The sequence below is a fragment of the Globicephala melas genome, chromosome 11, assembly GCF_963455315.2.
Source record: "Globicephala melas chromosome 11, mGloMel1.2, whole genome shotgun sequence".
NCBI classification, from domain to species: domain Eukaryota; kingdom Metazoa; phylum Chordata; class Mammalia; order Artiodactyla; family Delphinidae; genus Globicephala; species Globicephala melas.
Genome location: NC_083324.2, coordinates 92,331,214 through 92,352,739, shown reverse-complemented (window position 1 = coordinate 92,352,739; position 21,526 = coordinate 92,331,214). Strand labels below are relative to the sequence as shown.

At 44.1% G+C, this 21,526-nt stretch overlaps 1 protein-coding gene across 1 annotated transcript in view; it reads right to left on the bottom strand.

The window, feature by feature from the left end:
- Positions 1–8,424, bottom strand: part of RANBP9 (RAN binding protein 9) — an 89,782-nt gene extending 81,358 nt beyond the window's left edge. Inside the window, exon 1 of the mRNA XM_060308063.2 lies at positions 7,556–8,424. Coding sequence (XP_060164046.1) covers positions 7,556–8,141 — 586 coding nt within the window. The 5' untranslated portion in view covers positions 8,142–8,424. The remainder of the gene's footprint in view (positions 1–7,555) is intronic.
- Between the last annotated feature and the right edge of the window lie 13,102 nt (positions 8,425–21,526).

The following is a 21,526-nucleotide window of genomic DNA, read 5'->3' as shown; positions in this document are numbered from 1 at the left end:
GTTTATCCATTCACCTACTGAGAGACATCTTGGTTGTTTCCTGTTTTGGTGATTATGAGAAAAGCCGTTATGAACATTTACATGCAGGTTTTTGTATGGGCGTAAGTTTTCAAACCAGTTGGGTAAACACCTAGGAACTCAACTGCTGGATCATATGGTAAACTATGTTTAGCTTTGTAGAGACTGCCAAACCATCTTCCAAAGTGGCTGTATCATTTTGCACCCCCACCAGCAGAGTATGAGAGTTCCTGTTGCTCTCTGCACCCTCACCAGCAGTTGTCGTGGCCAGGTTTTCTTTGGATTTTAGCCATTCTAATAGCTAAAGCTAAGCATTTCCAATTGCTTTAAAAAAAAAAAAAGGTGAAAAGAGCTAAACCCTGAATCAGATTTTTATTTTTGATTAAACAGCTGTCAAGAACTTACATCTCTAACAAGGAAGACCAAACCCCAGGGTTGAAGGCTGTGAAGGATCAGCAGCCTGTGATGTTGGGCACACATGGGAGTGGAAATTTAACTGGGCTTGTATTTTATTAGGACTGTTATTTCTGTAGTGCTCTGGTTACAAAGTTCCATAGGTTTTAAGTGGTCTGCCCCAGCCCTATTTTTCCCATAAGCCCTGTTACTTTTAGTGCGCAATTCTGTGAAAAACATTAAGTTTTTCCAGCAACACAATTTTGGCATTACAGTGGAAATACCGACATCTTCCCCTAGGACACACCCCCCTATCCTCTCCCCTGTCTAAAGAATTCACTCTGCACTTCAAAATTCAAGGAACTCCAGGGCTTCCCTGTTGGCGCAGTGGTTGAGGGTCCACCTGCTGATGCAGGGAACGCAGGTTCGTGCCCCGGTCCGGGAAGATCCCACATGCCGCAGAGTGGCTGGGCCCGTGAGCCATGGCCGCTGGGCCTGCGCGTCCGGGGCCTGTGCTCCGCGGCGGGAGAGGCCACAACGGTGAGAGGCCCGAGTACCGCAAAAAAAAAAAAAAAAAAGGAACTCCAGTGCACTGAACCCTTTCTTGTTTGTTTGTTCTTCTCTTTCCTCTTCCAGGATGGTATACATGGTAATTATTTAAAAGCTCCCAAATATCTTGACTTCCCTCATATGCCTATCCTTCCATCAAACCCAGCCAGCAAAACCACAGCCTTAAATCAACATTATAATCCACCTTCCCTATTCCTGCACTGGGCAGCTGGCCTTTGCGGAATAAAGTCCAACCGTCCTGCAAACAGTCACCACTGTGAACTAATGATGTCAGCTGGCATTCTCCACTGTTATCAATACCACACAGCAATCTTTAGAAAGATGAAGATGGTCCACATCTCCATCATTCACTTTAGGCTTTAAGTCCTCTACCTGAATTCAGTGAGCAAACTACCTCACCTCCTCTATCACAAAACGGGACTGAAATGGGACTCCAACATTATACCATATACCAACCATATATATATGGTTACGTTCTACTCTCCTCTCACGCATTACTAACTCGTCTGTCTACACCAGTCCACCTCTTCCACTGTTATCGAAGGAACAGTACGTACTCCTCTCCTCTTCAAGGGCAAGCATCTTAAGCTTCTGAACCACCTTCCTCCCTCCAAGTCCTTACTCTGTCAGCCTCCCAAGCTTGTATTTTCATCCTTTCCCTCTTTACTCTCCTTCCCTTCGATCTATAAGGGCACAGTGTCCCAAAAATGTATATCCTTCTCATAAAATTATATGTCTCTGTGTTATAAATCATTGTCAATAATGCACTGGAGTTGGTGGTTAGTATAATGAACTTTTTTTTTAACTTTAAGGTAATAAAACCAAGTATTGGTACTATTTATCTTATTTGTTAAAACACATTAAATTCTGTAGACACTTATTGAGACTCCATACCTTGCACTAACATCATACTGTCATCTAACTTACGTCACTTCAGTTTTACCCACGCAGCCAAACTAAAACTAGGCCTACTTAGAAATGATACAATAGTTTCTAACACAGTACCTTCCAAAGGGTTTTCTAGGGATAATTTTAAGTATGTGGATTTTCATCTTACATGCTGATGTTATAAGCTAATCTCCAGATACAACATAACTCCAATATCAATCATTAAAAAAAAAACAAAAACCCACAGCTGCCCTAACCTCCATTCTCCTCCAGGTATTGACTAATCTCTTTCCTCATCTATATTTCTCAAGAATAACATATATTCACTATACTTTCTGCCTGGTCCCTTCTACTGACCCTGATTTCTGCCCCCATCACTCAATTCACACTGTTCTACCTAAGGTCACAACAAACTACTTTCCAAATCCAGTGGAAATTTTTCTGTGCCTAAGTCACTAAACCTATATGTTGCATTTGACACGAAAGTTCACTTCCTCATTTCTGACACTCCTCTGCTCAGCTTCTGTGACACCACCCTCCCCGCTGTCCAGGTGCCTCTTAACTACTCCTTCTTGGGCTCCCTGCAGTCTTTTAATGTTGGTCTTGCTCAAGGTTCCATCTTTGGCCCACTGCTCTTCTCACTTTACTCACTCTCTCTCACACTCTGAGTTTCAACTACCAGCTACAGGCGACTCCCAGGTCAGTCATGACCTCAGCCTCTCCTCCAGGTTCAGCCCCTCCTAGGAGAAACTGACCCCCACACTGTCCCTACTGAGAGGAGTGGGGTCCACACTATCCTTCCACCAGGAGGACATTTTGTATTTCATAACAACCCTCACACCCCTACAGCTGATTCAACACAGGTCAGCATCTATGGGAAGGCCACCAATTCACTCCACAGCACAGAATGAAAAGCTCTGCCCAACTAAGAAAGACGGCAACTAGCTAGGCCAATCTGCTGAGTCTCTTGGGAGTTTAAAATAGGAAAAAGGATAAACCAGTTAGTAGGGAAAAGAACAGAAAACCACCAGAAACTAGCACTGTAGCTGAATCATCTGAACATTAGAATAAAGTGACAAATCAGGAACTCCAGCTGTGGTGATGACACAGAGCCACCCTAACTCCAGAAGACCTCTTTCTGTTCTTTCTCCAACACTATTTCTTTGGCTTCTTCTGGTTTACATGGTCAGATCACATGGCTAAGATTCCCATTTTCACTTACCTCTAAGTGTACTGTAATACTTCCTTGCGATAATTATTTGCTTCACGGTTCACTGCAAAAACCTAACAGGGCTGGAAACCCAGCATCAGCCTTGATTTCTCCATCATTCCATCATATCCAGTCAGATTTACTTCAGCACAGATCACAGATATGTCTGCTCTTCTCTGCCCCCACCACTGACCAGTTCAGGTCCTTATTTCTTATGTGGTTTGCAACAGCCTTCTAAATGAGTCTGCTATTTCCAGGCTTGTGTCCTTGAGTCCACCTCCCAATTAGTTGTATAATCCGACAAAGATGAAAATGAGCCAGTCACTTCCTACTTAAAATCCTTAGATGATTCTTTGTCTCCTACAGAATAAGATCCAAGCTCGATAAAATATTCTATAAGGCCCCGCATGATCTTTTCCCAGCTGTACCTTGTCACACACTTAAATTCCAACAACCCCATATTGCTTGTAGATCCAAACATATAGAATAATTCTCTCCTCTATGCTTTTGTTTATGCTTTTTCCCTTGTAATGCCCAGCCCCTCCTCCCCTATATCATACTCATCTTTCAAGACTGACCGCTGGCCTCATCCCCTTCAAGAAGCTTTCCCTGACCCACCAACTTCACCCCTGACAAGGGCAGCCTGCAGCAGATGCTCCCCCATCTTCCACAGTACTCTATGACACTTCCCTACTACACACACTGCTTGATGTCCTTTGAGTTCTTCGAATTCAAAAACAGTGTCTTATTCACCTTTGAGTATCCAGAACCTGGCACAAAGTAAACACTCACTAAAAGCTTGCTGAATAAACAAAATGAATAAATAGAGAGTAAGGTATATATACAAATTGTCTAGAAGAATATCTGCCCTACAGCAATTGCTCAATAAATCATTACCAAAAAAAAATCATTACTATTGTCTACTTCTGTTCAATATGATTATTAGAATCACTTAATCCTTGCAGTTATAACTAGCATTCTTAAAGCTCAATTTTGGCAAAGGGATCCCTGGGAAAGCTTGGTTTTTAAATTCCTTGATTTTGAAGCACATTTTTGTATCACCTCCCATAAATCTCTAAAGACATTTCTATTGGTAAGCAAGCAAATATGTTGAGATACTTATTCTACGTAAAGAAGTGCAAGAAATTAGATAAGCAGTTAAACTGAGGACACGTTAAAGGCCTAGTGACTGGTGATACGGAGGGGGAGGGGAGCTGGGCATACCAAAAGTTCAACCGATTTGGTCACTGTTAATAATACTTCAGTTAGAAGGTGCAGTTCACTATTCATTTCTTCCTATCATTCCCAACTTTCACTTATCTTACATTTCTTCTAAGCTGCCCTAAATCAGTATAATCAAAGCGTCTGGACTTTTCCATGGCATTAGTGTGCTCCAGGTAGCACTTTCCCCAGAGGAAGTACTTTCAACATCAACTATTCTTCAAAGTCAACTATTCTTCAAAAAGTTATAAATGTGATCACTGGATTTTAACTACTTGAGATAATTAAGTCTCATACAAATTGAAATAGGCAATACAGTGTGGTGGAAAGAACACTAAATCTAAAATCAATGAAAATTAGTTTCCAATCCTGGCTTACTTGTGACTGGGAAGCTCTAACTTCCAGGTGCTCCCACTTTTTCTCGTCTTAAATGAGAATTCCACCATCTTATGCAAATTCACTAACATGCTCCTGAGTGTATGTATCAAAACGCTTGGCAAAGTAAACAAATCGTGGTAACTTCACAAATATAAAAATGCAACCTGTAACTGAAACATTTAGACTAATCAAACCCATTGTCACATTCATTAAAATGCTTTAAATTGGAATAAAGTGATCATTATAACTAGGTCTAAACTTGTCATATTTATACTTATTCAAAGCTGACAAGAATTTCAAAAACAAAAGGGGCCATGCTTGAGGATTTCAACAGTTGGTGTGTGACTGCTAAGCAAAAAGTCTTCTAAAAATTTTTAACAGGTAGTAAACACACCCAATTCCTCTGCAATCCAATCAACTTCGTCTGTATGGCTGACACTGTTTAACATTAATCCCTTCAAATCATTTAAGGAACCCCAGTTTCCAAAAGAGTAACTCCAATTTAGAAGAATAACATCTTCAAAACAGAATACGTTCAGACCAAAAGAAATTTATATTTCAAAGGTAAGAAAAATCCTCATCATATGGAAAATAATTATCATCAATCTTTTGAAATTCTGTAATATGCAAAAATACTTTAAGAACAATAGTTTTTAATGTTATTTTCTGACTTCAAATTTGCTTACCACTACCTAAGACACTTCCCCCTTGCTTAGATGCCCAGTAACTTCTGGTGTGGTCCACTCTGAAGGCACACAGAAAAACAACAGGAAAAACACACAGGCACATATTAAAATAACAAGACGAGGAAGAGGCAGTAGAAGGGGAAAAAGGGCCCGTGTTTGTGACAAGGGGGAAGGGAGAGACAAAGGGGAGATAGAAAAAAGCGAGAGGAAAGAAAAAGAATGACAAACAGCAAAATCTGTTCTTCCAGAAATAATGGTTTATGTTTACAAAAGAGTGAAGTTTCCAGAAAGTGAATCTTAGTATTACACAACAGAAAGTAATAAAGAGGCCAAGAGGAAAAATAACTGAGACAGCAGTGTCATAAATATTCCAAACTCCAACCAATTTCACATAAGCTGCACTTTTGCGTGACCCAAATCATCAATTTTATGTAAAAGTAGTTAGTAAAACTAGTCAAGGCATGTTACAGTGCTAAATAGACTATAATCACAGATCTTAGATATGGAAATTCAGAGCTGGAAATCTCCTTACCAACACCCAGCTCAACTCCCTCATCACTCAGAGGAAGAAACTGAGACCCTGTCTGGTAACATGCCTAAAATCACAAATGATGGCAGGACTCAGAAAGCTAGAATTCTTTGTTCAATAATCTCTTATATCTACTCCCTCTGATTTTATAAGCCAACTATCAACCATCAACCATAAAATTTAAAGTAAAGTTTTGTGGAGTCTGACAAAAAGCATTCTGGTAGCCAGATCAGAAGTAAACACTTCATACATAGCACTGTTCACACAAATTAAAACACAAAATTAAACAACAGCCTTCACAGGATATTAACAAAATGTCCTAACTTAAGAAAAACCAAAGGTCCAATATTTGGAAAATTTCAGCCACTTAGATTAAGAAGCATAACATTTAAAATTGAAAGTACTTCTCTGGATCTATGGATAAAAGGAAGGAATATTCAACAAGGCCTATTTTTGTGCGTTATTCTTTGCAGCCAAATCATTTGGAAGACTTCGGTGGCCATTCTCGTTCCTGATTAAATAGTAACTTATTTATCAAGGTTCTTCTCAAATTTCAGTCCAGTAAACTTTAAGAATTTCACCACAATGGTTGTTTATACCCTCTATATCCATGTCACTAGGATCTGATAAAGACCCTCCCTTTGAAGCCAATCAAAATGAGGCTGCTCTGAATGTAAAAGCAGCAGGTTTGGGGCCTAAAAAACTGGATTTGTTTCCAGATAGACTGACACATTGGATTGATTTTTTTCCCCCAGATAAGTAAATTTGATGCGTGTTATTAATGTGGGCTACATTTCAAAAACTCCCAGAGCAATTTATAATTTTATATACAACTGATCTGCTTAAAGCTTTGTTTTAACATAGAAGAGGTAGGTGAGGGAGGAGGGGGAGAGCACTAGCCTAAGGCTTTTTTTTTAACTGCAGGTGGAAAATAGGAGCCAATTTTCTTTAAAATGCTAAATAACGTTTTTAACAAATCCCTGTTTTCAACGAGACTTTCATAATGCCAACATATAAATACAGGGCATATCCAATCAGTCGTGGTAGGTTACTGCTCCCCTAAGAAAACACGTACTCCTGAGGTTTCACCTCTCGCACCCCCCAGTTGCTTTTAGCAAGATACACTGACGGCAAACTTGGGGCCCCGGCCCGTGTGTTCCCCTAGACAATCTCTAGCTTAATTTGGGGCAAAATCCTCCACTGATTACTCCTCTCCCTATACATCCCTGCTCTCCCTTAATTAGAAATTATCCCTCAGAATCGTGCCTCTCTTCCCCCCACGTAAGAGGAGAGCGCCTGACCCAACACCACCTGGAGAACAATGTAACCCAACTCCGAGCCCATAGATTCCTCCATCCCAGCCCTACGATTTATCTCAAAGGGAAATCAGAAAGCGAGTTATGTCCTGTCATCCTGGATTCCCCCGAGGTGTCCTGCTCCTGGCCTGGGATTACCAGCTCCATTCTACCCAGGACCATTATACTCACCTTTCCCTTCCCAGAATCGCCTGCTTTCCCTCGCACCTCTCCCCGCGACCCCAATCCCACCCTGGGAGCACCAGAGCCGGCGGCGAGTCCCCTCCGAGGACACCCGGCCCCGGGAGGGCGGGGGCGGCCCGAGGGTCTGCGGCCCCACTCCCACCGCAGGACACACGCCCAGTACCTTTGTAGTGCACCCGCAGGTTATTCTGAGACAGGCCGATGTAGCTGAACTTGTCCTTCGGGCTCCAGGACCGAGGCAGCGGCGTCTCCTGCTCGTCCACGGCCGGGTAGAGGCGCTTCAGCCGCCGCTGCAGCTCCTTCTCCTGCTCGTTCAGGGCCGAGTCCCCGTGCGGGAAGGGGGCCGCAGCACTGCTGCCCGCCGCCACGGCCGGGGCCGGGCCGCCTCCGGCCGGGCCGGGGCCCGCGGCAAGACCCGGGGGCGCAGGGGGCGCGGTGGCGGGGGCGGCCGCCGAGGCGGGCTGCGGGGGCGGGGGCGGCGGCGGCGGCGGCGGCGGCGGCGGCGGGGCCGCGGTGGCCGGGGGCGGCGGCGGCGGCGGCGGCGGCGGGTGGAGGAGGAGGGCGGCCGCCGCGGCCCCTAAGCCGCCACCGCCGCCCGCGCCGCCGGGCGAGCCGGCCGGAGAGGAGCCAGCGCTGACGGCCGGGGGCGCCGGCAGGACGACTCCGGACACCGGGGCCACGGCCGCCGGCGGTGGCGCCGGCAGCTGCTGTTGCTGTTGTTGCTGCTGCGGCGGCGGCTGCCCGGACATCCCGGCCGCGACTCAGCCTGCGGCCACCTCCACCTCTTCTCTCCTTCCTCCTCCGCTTCCCGGGGGCGCTGTCGCTGCGGCCGCCGGCACCAGGCGCCCAGTCCGCCCGCCCCGGAAGCAGGCGGCGGGCCGCGCGCCGAGAGGGAGAAAGCACGACGGTTGGGGGGCTCGGAGCCGGGGGAGTGGGCGCCAGGCCCGGGGAGGTCCCGAGAGAACGCTGGCCGGAGCGCGGGCGCTGGCCCGGGACGAGGCGCTGAGGGCGGGGGCGCGGCGGGGGCGCGGGAAGAGAAGGCGCGGTGGCAGCAGCCGCGGCCGCTACTCTCGCGGCTGTTTCCCGGCGGGCGGGCCGGGCCGGCGCGAGACGCTGCGCGCGGGCGGTGCTGGGCGAAGGGGCGGGGCCGGAGGGGCGAGCTCGGCGCGAGGGGCGGGGCCGAGCGGGGGGCGGGGCCGTGCGGGCGGCGGAGGGCGGGCCCGCGGGGGTCCCGGCGCCGGGAGACCGCACTAGGGAGGCGGGTGGCCCCGCGCGGACTCCGCCTTTGCCCGGGTCCGACAGCCGTTCGCGGACCGGATGCTGGGGTCCCCGCCTCTGCCGGGAGCCCGCCGCCTCGCCCCGCTCGCCCGGGCCCTCCCCGGGAGAATCTCCTCCTACTTTACTTCTTTTTGTTGTCGTCGCCCCACCTCCCCAACCGTAGGGTTCCCGCTGGCGCGGTGGGGCCCGCTTCTCGCCCAGGCGAAAGTAATCAAGCCCCGTTGGGGCCGCCGCGAGTCCGGTCTGCGGGCCCCAGGGACGAGCGGGGCGGCTCCGGCTCCCAGCTCCCAAATCGGGTCCCCGGGGCGAGCCGTCCGGGCGGCGCCCACGGGCTGCTCGGGCTCCAGCTCCTGCACCAGTACAGGTCCCTGTTTGCCGCCTCCCTCTTAAGGAACCAACTGCTCTGCATACTTCATAACCATTTCTGAAGGGAAAGTCTCCCACTTAAAACAGGGAGCATTTTGTTAAGTAATTTTATGAGGACTTAAAGTGAACCCAGGGTGGCAGAAGGTGTCACTAATTTATTAGGAATGCTAATAAAGACTGGCATCTCATCAAAGAGCAGGAACACGAACCGTACGAATACAAGGTGTATTTACGCAGGGCTTCTGGAGGCGTCAAAACATTTTAGAGACTCCTTCGTTTTCGTGACAGGCCTCTTTGTTACGTAGCAAAGAATTATGACCATTTTGAAAACAAGGAAATATTCACTGAGGTCAGCAGAGTCAAAAATAGGACTTCCTACTTTGCAATTCCCAACAGTGCTTTGCTTGGTCGACTAATTGGGCACAACTCGCCAAGTGTTGCTCTCTGACCCGTCCTAACATTACTATTTTGTTTTCATCACATCTCTTTGTTTAGGTTATCGTTTCCTTAGCTGGCAAAATCGAGCTTTACACGTGTAATCTACACCATACAAATTGGTATTTTGTTTGCTTCCAAAGATATTATGGTGCTAATTGTTTGGCCAAATAAGCAAGGAGTGTTCTTTGCTGAATAGAGAATTATTTTGTCTTGAAGAGGGTAGGTAAATGGTGATTTAACTGAAGGCCCTCAACGGCTGGCCAGAACTAATAGTCATTTAGTCTAATTTCTCCCTCAATTACCCAGCAACTAGATGCCCGGTTGTTCTTTAATAAAAATATCCGATAATTCTAACCTGCTGCTTGATGACTTTTTTCAAGCCACTGCACTTTAAATTACATGATGTCATTGTATGTAAATTGTTCTAAGCCTGTCATTTATATTACAGTAACGAGTTAAATGTAAACCAAGCTCTATTTAAATGTTGGCTAGCCAAGGTAGAATAAATGGGCTCCAAGTCTCATCAAACTTTCTTGAAATAGTCACCAAGGTTTTATTTATGACGGTGTACTTTCTTCTGTCAGCACACTGAAAAACCATTTAGAACTTTACATATCCTAGGAAAGGCAGAGAGAATAAAAGTATCTTGACATTGGGCTTCCCTGGTGGCGCAGTGGTTTAGAATCCACCTGCCAATGCAGGGGACATGGGTTTGAGCCCCGATCCGGGAAGATCCCACATGCTGTGGAGCAACTAAGCCGTCCGTATGCCACAACTACTGAGCCTGTGCTCTAGAGCCCATGAGCCACAACTACTGAGCCCACGAGCCACAACTACAAATCTGAAGTGTCGAAGAAATTTAGGCCTAAAAAGCTTCAACAGATAGTACTGATAGATGAAATATGGAAGCAAACTAAGTGCCCAGCATGAAGGGACTAGTTGACGAAATTCCACTCAACAGAATCAGGAGCACATAGAGGAAATTTGTTTGAATTTTTTTTAAATGCATCCCCTCTGGGCAGTGGAATCCCCAAAAGACAGGGCCAACTAATTAGAGAAAAGGCACTCCTTTCTCTTGACTTAGTGGATATTGGGCCCAGTTTCTTACCCACTCCTTCCAGGCCTCCTGCACAAGCACAGCCTGAAATAAATATTATATACCCTCTTGAAAATGAAGACATGGAAAAATGATTCTGATGTTCTAACTGGAAAAAGGCTATACAATAATTTACACTGCCAAAGCTGTTAGCAAAAGGCATGAAGGAAAATCACAAAATGTTTCTATAATGGGCAATTATAATACATAATTAAAATTTTATTACCAATATATTAGACTTTTACATAGAGATGTAAATGATAAAAATCCACCAGCCTTGAACTTGTCCACAACATTTTTGCACCTATATTTTCAGTCCTTCCCATGTATTGCTGTAATATTGATACACACATATCTGCTGAGGTTCTCAGTAGTGAACAGTTAGGAGCCAATTCTGGCTCTCTTAAGTGGAAGCAACTTATTGGAATGATATTTGGTGGGTCTCAGAATTGACCAGAAGGCTAGACAACCAGGCCTAAAACAAAGACCAAAAGGGTTCAGGCAGCACAAATAGACTGGCCCCACCACTGGTCTCATCAGCCACCATCAGATGCCACCTCCACCACCTAGACTGTCACCTTTCCGACCTCCAGTCTTTTTACTACTCACTCATGTTTCAAAGTTGGCCAAGCCTAGGTTGCATGTTCATGCCAGGGGCCGCCAGTGAGCAGATATCCCCAGCTTATAGAGGTACTGAGTTATTGAGACCTTCAGCTCAGGGTGGGCCTGGAGTGGCTAGAGCCTGTGGTCCCTTCTGGCAGTGAGCAGCCCCGTGCGTTCATAGAGCGCTTTACACGTCTCATTCATTTTCTATGCTTGGCGTGACATGAAGAAGTTAGAACACACTGCCCTAATGGGACAGTGGCCACTGATGCTCTCAGTCAAGGATTTTCCAGTACTAGGAAAGAGGTGCAGACACTGGCCAGCCAGTTTCAGTAAGTGTCCATGAGAGTATCCTCCTAGGTACCGGAAAATGGGATGGCAGAGTGTGCCGTCTGTAGTGTGCCGTCTGTAGTACTGTCTATATCCATTGCTGCTGAACAAATTACCCCCAAACTAAGTGGTTTAAAATAACAACATTTATTATCATACAGTTTCTGTGACTCAGAAACCTCATGGGCATTCAAGGTGTCAGCTGGGGCTAAAGTTATCTCCAGACTTGACTGAGGAAGGATCCACTTCTAAGCTCACTTACGTGGTTGTTTCTGGAGGATTGGATTCTGTTTCTGGAGACCATTGGTCTAAGGGCCTCGGTTCCTTGCTGGCTATTGGCCGGAAGTGGCCCTCAGTTCTTTGCCACATAGGCCTCTCCAACATGGCAGCTTGCTTCGTCAAAATGTGCAGGCCAAGGAAGCACTAGCAGCGGAACAGAGGTCCCAGTCTTTTGTAACCGCATCACAGAAGAGACGTCCCATCGCTTTTGCCATAATCTGTTTGTTCAGAGTAAGTCACTAGGTCCAGCCCACATTCAAGGGGAGGGGATGACACAAGGGCATGAATACCAGAAGGCAGGGATCTTGCAGGCCACCTTTGAAAAGTGCCCATCACAGGGTTGTTGCAACTTCCGGTGATCCAGGGGGACTGCACTTGCCACACACACACATCAAATATAGCTTCTAGACCAGGAATTGGCCAACTTTTTCTGTAACGGGTCAGATAGTAAATATTTTAGGCTCTGTGTGCCTGTTGAAACTATTCAACTTTGCCTTCGTGGATGAAAAGGAGCCATAAACAATACATAAAGCAATGGGCATGGCTGCATTCCAACAAAACTTCATTTACAAGAAAAGAGGCAGCAGGCTGTACTTGATCTACAGGCTGTACTGGCTGATCCCAGTTCTAGACCCTTCTATTGACATCTCTTATAAAACATTCTCAACACTAAATGGCAAGACCAAGTCATTAGCAATGAAATCCCAGAAGATAACAAGTTCACTCTGTGACCAATAAAGTATGATTTACCCTAGGGTCCTGGACGGGCTGTATACCATACGTGAACAGAGTCAGGATATTTCTGCCTCTAACATGTGGCAAATTGAACTGGATGGCAAATGGCTGAACAATGCTAGGAAACTGCAACAGGAAGAGGTCCAAATTGGGAGTAATGCTCAGTGAGCATTTATGAAGCACCTATTGTGTATGGAACCCCGTGTTATGTTCTGGGCACAGAGTAAGGAAAAGAATGAAGGATTACAAAGATGAAAAAGGCAGTATGGAAACTATTCCTTCAGTGAATAGAATCTAGTTGGAGAGGCAAGAGTACACATGAATGACAACAGGGCTTCTCAAACCTGGATGTGGGCATTTGCTGAACAGGACCTGAGATTCTGCATTTCTAGCAGGCTTCCAGGGGATGCCACTGCTGCTGGTCCACAGGCCATCCTTTGAATAACAAGGACTTAGAGAAATAGCTGATGCTCTTTAGAGACAAAAGCTGTAACTTGCCTACCCTCTGTGAGTTAGCCACCTATTTTCGTGAGATGTGGGCTGCCTTTCAGTCATAATTTATTGAATGCCTATTATATGCAATACACAGTGCCAGGCAGCAGCACGTGGAAATGTTTTAAAAAACAGAGAGAGAAAGAGAAAGGGAGAGAACTTAAGGTCCTTAAGTTTTGTGGGAGAGAACATTACTTATATAACCAATTTTTCAGGGTAGAGTATGAAAAGTGCTACAGTATTGACAAAGAGCACCAGGGCTATTTTTCTAATATCCCAGAAAAAGTAATTCTGCAGACTAACCCATTGTTGTCACCAAAATGAATTTTTTCAGTGTAAGTTTCTTTGTACCTAGGTTACAGCGTGGAGGTAACTAACATGTATACATATTTTACCATGACGATCCTCAATGAAGGTACAAGGCCTAATTTGTTATCTAAGTAAATATAAGAAGAAAGCAATTTAGTGAAGTGATTTATTTCACAATTTACTATTTCTTTCATCATGGCTCTATATAATTTTATGCTTGGTAATTAATTTTTTAAGCATCTTTGCTTGTTTTCCTTAAGTGCCTTTAAAGATATGCAAAAAATATGCCCGGCAATATGTGAGGCTTTTAAAATTTTTAATATTTCAAAGCTGTCAGAACATCTGTATCTTAAAAACTGTCTCAGAGACTTCTTTAGTATTTTTCTGTTTCAGCTGCAATTGTCCGAAGAATATTTAACTTAGAAATAGATGTCAGTCATTTAAAGAGGAGTGGCATTTGCTGTGGAATTACAGGTCTGTCTCCTAATGTCACCAACAGTCTCAGTCCTTCATATGCGCCTTATGCCACTGTCCATCTGACAATTGCACATAGGTAATTTATCTTTGGCATTCCTTTTTTTGGCTGCATGCCTTTGGGGACCTTAGTTCTCCGACCAGGGATGAACTTGCTCCTTTGACAGTGAAAGCACAAAGTCCTAACCACTGGACTGCCAGGGAATTCCCAATCTTTGGCATTTTTAAGAGGCCCAAGAGCTTTCGAAATCCTTAAACTCCAAATTCTACTATAGCATGTTATGCCACTCCATAAAATTCAATAAGTATAATGAGAATAATCTACATGATTAGAGAATGTCAAAGTCACACTGACATGTGGGTGTTGGGTAGTTGGTTAGGCCACTCAGTGATCAAGTGCATATTTTCATGTCGTGCAATAACCTCATCACACATGCGATACAGTTTGTGCTTGGCAGAATTATGAACCAGAACTATGTCAAGAACTTTCTGGACTGCTTCTAAAGACTGTGGGTGTTCAATATGAGTAAAAGTGTGCAAGCAGTGCCCTGATCAGATTCTTCCCATGTGCATGTCTCTCTTTATCTTGCTGTGGTTGTGTCTGTACACACATGTACATATGTGGTAGACCCGAAAATGGCCCCCCAAAAGATATCCACCTATGAACCTGTGCATGTGACCTTATTGGGAAAGAGGGTCTTTGCAAATGATTAAGGATCTTGAAACAAGATGATCCTGGGTTATCCCATTGTGCCCTGAATCCGATGGCAAATGTCCTTATGAAGAGAAGCATAGGGAGATTTGAGACAGACAGATGAGGAGACACGTACAGAGGAAAAGGCCACGTAAAGATGGAGCAGAGAGATGCTGCGCAAGCCAAGGAATGCCAACAGTCACCAGAAGCTGGAAGAGGTAAAGAACGGATCTGCCCCTACAGAAGTGGGGGGCGTGCAGCCCTGTCAACACCTGGACTTCTGGCCCCTAGAACTGTGAGAGGATAAGCTTCTGCTGGTTTACGCCACCAAGTTTGCGGTCATTTGTTACAGAGGCCACACATGCAGCTCAAACATTTTAGGTCCTGGGTAAAAGAGTTGTACAAAGTCGTTGAAAAGATTAAGTATACTGTGGATGGTGGAAGCTAGAGTGATACGGTAACACATCTCTCCCTCATCAAAACTGCAGTGCTTTTTATTTGAATGTATTTTTCCATCAGATGCAGAACTCACGTGTTATGTAAATTTTATACATCGATAAAGCAAGTCTAGATTCACGACTTGTCTTCATAATTTTATAGCTTACTCTCTCTCTCCCTCTGGGTTCCAACCACACTTCAGTAAAAAAAGAAGGGGGGCGCTATAAGCACTCTGGTTTGATGGAAAAGTAATTTTATAATTAGGGTATGAATTGAAATCGCTCTTCCACTGAGCAGAAGCATAAATGCCATAAAGCTGCCTTAAGGACACTATTAGAGGGTCACCTTGGCTGCCACAGTTCAGGGCTGTTACTTTTTAACCATTACATGCCTAATGTCACGTGTATTATACTTTAACAACCATTTAAAAATCTGACTCCATGAGGATAACTTTGTGGGATAGGTCAGGGGTCTTAGATCAGGTTTCCTAGAAGCAGACCCTGAGATGGGGTTTCTGATGCAGGTGACTTTTGGGGGGAGAGTGCTCTCAAGTGAAATCTGTTAGGGAATAAGGGAAGCAGGACAGTGCAGGGGAAGAAGCCAGGAAAAAATGAAGGTTCCATGAAGTCTGGCTTCAGCTTGGGGAGCTGGAGAGTATGTAGCACGACAGAATTGCCCTCTCCTTAGGCAAGAGTCCAGGACTTTTAGAACCTGTATTAATCACTCATTAGCCGCAGACCACCTTCCTCCCTGGGGGAGCATAACATCCTGGGCATCTCTGGGCAAGGAGGCTCCCTTCAGGCGAGGGTAGTTCTCTGGAGAAGGGTGTGGAGGGAGCCCTTGGTAACCAACGCTCATGGCAGCCTGAGATGGGCACACCGGCAGGTAAGGAGAACTGGTCAGGGCACCAGTAGCATCTAAGGATGCATGGACTTTGCTTCAAACTACATTCTAATCACACAGCTGATCATTTTAGTGGCTACACCTGCCGTTAGAGAACTCTGAAAGAAAAAAACATGCTTGCATTACCGAAGAGTGTTGGAATTTCACAAGACTTGCAAATCATATTATGGAGTTATAACCAGCAAATACTTTCAAATCTTGATAGGAATAATCTGGGAAGAGTATCTTTTGTAAGGAAGTCCGTTTTTAGAATGCACATGTAAGCAGGAGCCCTGTCACAGGTTTGGCTGTGCTGTCGGGCCCAGGGCTGACCTCCATCATGTCTATTTTCATGGTCTGTATGTATTTTTCCATTCTCTGTCGGCCACATGAATGTCTGTCTGTGTCAGTGGGGTTTATTTTAGTCTCTAAGGTCCAAGTAGGTACAGGTCCCATCTATGTATTGTTCTCTACGTAATATGTTGCACAATTATCTGCTTAGTTACTGCTTCTTGTTGACAGTGAAGTGTAGATATGTGACTATTTGCTTTGGAGTGATGGCAATGATGTTCTACTTAATAATTGCCCAGGCATTAACCATCTGACTAAGACATCATCCGAAGCAGGATGTGCACATTCAAATACTCCCAGGAGACAGATGATAATGTAAAAGAGTGAAGACAATGCGGTATAAAACAATAGAGATCAGTGGGAGTTGTAACACACTAGAAACTGTAAAGGAATTCAAATCAGAATGCTTGAAACACGACACGGGCCGAACAAAACACTTCTGTGGGTCATGAGTGACCATTTGGTGGCCCAAAGGCTGATCTGAACTCAGAGCTGAAAATTCAGGCCAATTACAGATGTCCTGGATGGGCCTTGCTGTCTTACTTCTGTCTGGCTCCCTGAGAAGCGGAAAACTGTTATTATTTCAGAACCACAATGTGAGGATGTGGAGAAAAGGGAACCCCCAGGCACTGTTGCTGGGTGCAAATTGGTGCAGCCACTGTGGAACACAGTATGGAGGTCTCTTAAAAAACTAAAAATAGAACTACCATATGACCTAGCAATTCTACTCCTATGTATATATCTGGAAAAAACAAAAACATTAGTTCAAAAAGATACATGCACCCCAATGTTCATAGCAGCATTATTTACGATTGCCAAGACATGAAAACAACCTAAGTGTCCATCCATAGATGAATGGATAAAGATGTGCTACATATATACAATGGAATACTACTCAGCCACAAAAAAGAACAAAATTTTGCCATTTGCAGCAACAAGGATGGACCTGGAGGGTATTATGCTAAGTGAAATAAGTCAGACAGAGAAAGACAAATACTGTATCATATCACTTATATGTGGAATCTAAAAAATACAACAAACTAGCGAACATAACATAAAAGAAGCAGGCTCACAGATACGGAGAACAAACTAGTGGTTACCAGTGGGAGGGGGGAATAAAGGGAGGGAAGAGGGAGGTACAAACTATTGGGTATAAAATAGGCTCAAGGATGTATTGTACAACACAGGAACATAGCCAATATTTTGTAATAACTGTAAATGGAAAGTAACCTTTAAAAATTGTATAAAAATTTAAAAAATTTTAAAACTGTTACATTTGCCCCTGCCCACTGCCCACAGTGGGTGATTGGAAGCACCAGTTTTTTCAGTCACGCTGCTCTGCCTGTAGAACCAGATGTAGAGATCTTGAGATACTTCCTGACTTGCCAGGGAAATCTGAGTCATAGGTGTCCCATTTGCTTAACAAGCCAAGATAAACACCTCAGAAGAGCCCACTTCCTATTACAATGCCCTACACCTAGTAGGCACTCCTTTGAACCTTCCTGATGCTACGAACAAGCTAGCTTCATAATACTTGATTCCAGGTCTTTCTAACCCACCCCATGGCTTTTATCTTAAGAATGAATTTTTTCAGTTTGATTATGATGCAAAGACTACATGTACGGGTAGTGTGTTGCTGAGGATGTGGAAAGATTGAAACCCTCATACGCTGCTGGTGGGAATGCAAAATGGGGCAGACACTGTGAAAAAGAGTATGGTGGGTTCTCAAGTTAAACATAAACACTGTAAATCAACTATACTCCAATAAAAAAAATTAATTATAAATAAATAAATGAAGCCAGTTATACAGCAAAAAAAAAAAGTTAAACATGGAGTTATCATATGACCCAGCAATTCTACTCCTAGGTATATTACCAAAATGAATGAATGAAAACATATGTTCACATAAAAACTTGTTCACAAATGTCATAGCAGCATTATTCATAACAGTCGAAAGTTGGAAACAATCCAAATGTCCACCAGTGGTCGAGTGGATAAAGGTAGCATAGCCATACGATGGAATGGCATTCAGCAATAAAAGGGAGTGAAATTCTGACACATGCCACACCATGTATGAACCTTGAAAACATTATGCTAAGGGAAGGAAGCCAGTCACAAAAGACCACATATTTTATGATTCTATTTATATGAAACGTCCAAAGTAGGGCAATCCACAGAGACAGAAAGTAGATTAGTGGTTGCCAGGGGCTGGGAGGAGGGAATGGGGAGTGGCTACTAATAGTATAGGGTTTCTTTCTGAGGTGATGAAGATGTTCTAAAATTGATTGTGGTGATGGTTGTACAACTTTTGAATATACTAAAAACAATTGAATTGTACACTTTGAATAGGTGAATTATGTGGTGTGTGAAATATAGCTCAGTAAAGCTGTGATTTAAAAGAAGATTATATGTACTGTGAAGGTTTGGGTCCTAGACACCAAATACTGTGGGTATGAATCTACTGCAGTATAACTTCCAGTGCTTTCCTCACTGTATGGTATATGGTAGGTGATCAACAGATGTTTATTGAATGAATGTTGAATAGATTTCTAAAAACCTAGAATATTCATTGAATTGGGATGGGGAATTCTGGTCAATTTAATTTTCTAAATTTCTGGAGGCTATCCTGAAAATCTATGGATTTTCTTTCCTATGGGAAAGAACCTAGCATGAAACCCGGCATAGGACATACTCTCGATAAATAGTAGTTCCTTTCTTCTTTTTCCAAAACAGTTTTAAAATCTATTATTCCACTTTCTTTACTTAGTATCAAGTTTGTCACCTTTATAATGGATCATCAACAGAAAGAGAGGTAGGAATTCAAAAAGACCAATCTTACTTGCATTCAGTAGTTCAAGTTACACTCAGCTAAAAAACAACGGCTTTTTGAATGATATTTTGAATAAATGGATTAGTACAGTGGTTCTCAAACTTTAAGAGTGCTTCAGAATCACCTAAAGGATGGAGTCAGGGTGGGACCCAAGAATTTTGCATTTCCAACAAGTTCCCAAGTAGTGATGCTGCTTCTATTTGGGGGACCACACTCTGAGATCAATCACTGGACTGGAATTTCTTCTTCATTTAATGTATTTTTAAAATTTTTGAAACAATCACAAAGTTTCAAAGAAGTTGGAAATACAGTACAAAAACCTTTTTTTTTTATTGAGCTATTTGAAAATAAGTTGCCAACATCATAGCCCATCACCTTCTAATACTTTAGTGTGGAATTCCTACAAACAAAGATATTCTGCTACATCACCAGAGTATGACCATTGGAACTCCAATACATTGCTACCATCTAATCCTCACATGCTCTTCAAAATTTGCATACTGCCCCATAACATTGTTCACAGCCAAAGGATCCAGTTCAAAATCATGCATTGCATTGACTTGTCACGTACCCATAGCCAGTTCCTAGTATATCCTCGACTTTCATGACACTGACACTTTTGAAGTTCACAGTCAAGTTATTTTTAGAGCGTCCCCCAATTTGGATTTGTCTGATATTTCCTCATGAGTAGGCTCAAGTTATGCATCTTGGGCAGGAATCTCATATAAGTATCTCTGTGTTCCTCTCAGTGCATACCATCAGGCTACATGGTTTCAATCTTTCCCATTAATGATGAGGTGAACTTCAATCATTTAATAAAGGTCGTATCTGTCAGGCTTCTCTGATATAAAGTCACTCTTTTCAGCTTTATAATTAGTAACTGTTATATGACGAAGTATTTTGAAATGATCTAAATATCTCACTTACCAAACTTTCAATTTATTCATGAGCTTATTTACTGATAACTCTATGGACTCATGGCTTCTTATTTTATTCAATAGGCTCCTAGTCTGCTACTACGATCATTCATCCTGCTGCTCAAATTATCCCTGATTTCGTTCGTGGGAGCTCTTTCAGGCTGGCTTCTATATCCTTTTGACATGTCCCCATCATTCTTTGAGCACTTTCTTACTTTCTGGCACAAGAAAATGTTCCAGATTCATTTTGTACCTTCTCTGCTGCAGTCCTGGAATCAGCCATTTCTCTAAAGAGCCGTGGTTCCTTTTAGTTGAAAATGGCCTTGAAGCCCAAATGTGGGCACGAGGTGTGATCACTTCTGCTGGAGTGCTGCTGCCTTAGGCGTCCTCAGGGAGAGCTAAGGTACATATACTACTAGTACTAGTATATGTACTAGCTCTCTATAGCTGCATAACAAATGACCGCAAATTTAGCAGCGTATGACAACACACAGTTATTACCTTATGGTTTCTGAGGTCAGGAGCCCTGCCAGGCTTAGCTGCTCCTCTGCATCACAGACCCCCAAATTGTCACCTGGGGCTGTGCTTTTGTCTCCAGGCTCAACTGGGGAAGGACCCACTTTCAAGCCCTTGTGAAGACTGAATTCAGCTCTCTGTGGGTTTGTGGGACAGAGAGCCTCAGTTTCTTGGAGGCTGCTGGCTAGAGGTTGCACCCACTTTTTTTTTTTTTTGCCATGTGGGCCTCTCCACAGGGCAAGTCACTAAACACAGCAGCTTCCTTCATCAAAGCCAGCAAGGGAGAGAGTCTCCAAGCAAGATAGACATAATCTTATAGAGCATAATTGTATAAATGATATCTTATTAGTTTTGTATTCTACTGGTTGAAGGCAAGTCATAGGTCATGTCACACACAAGGGGAGGGAATTACACAAGGGCATGAGTAGTACCAGGAGTTGTGGACCATTGGGGACCTTCTTAGGATCTTTTACTGTAATCACCTGACTAAGAGGCAAAGGCAAGGGGAGACCCAGGCCTCCCAAAGTGAAGAACTGGGGAGTCTGTACGCTGCAGTACATATGTGCACATGCACATTATGCCTATATTTCTATCTATCATCTGTCTAGTCTCTCTATGTCTCTATGACTTATCCTTCCATCTTGAAAATTGTGCTAATACATCCAATTCCAACCCAACATCACCATGTTCATTCTAGTTTTCTCCCTTTCCATATTTGTAATTCCTTTCTCTGAGAGTGAGAAACCTTCATATATTTATTTATCTGATCAATTCCCTATGCTTACCTCCATCCCTCCCCTCTTATGAATGCTTTCCTCTCTGTTCAGGCTCTGATACCGTCACACAAGGATGCCTTGGTCATCGTGCTCAGACTCTGACACACACACGGAGCCACCCCATATGTGGACGCTCCCACCCTCATGGGCTCTGACCCCCACGGCAGGCTTCCCTCTTGCATGGAGACCTTCTTTACCTTGCTTGGGTGCCGACACACCACACCTAACCCTCTCTCCCACACCATGGATGTCCACTTTGCTCTGCCCCATCTAATACTTTAGGATGACTGGATCATTTGGGAAGAAAGGGAAGGACCAGGCAGGAAAAGA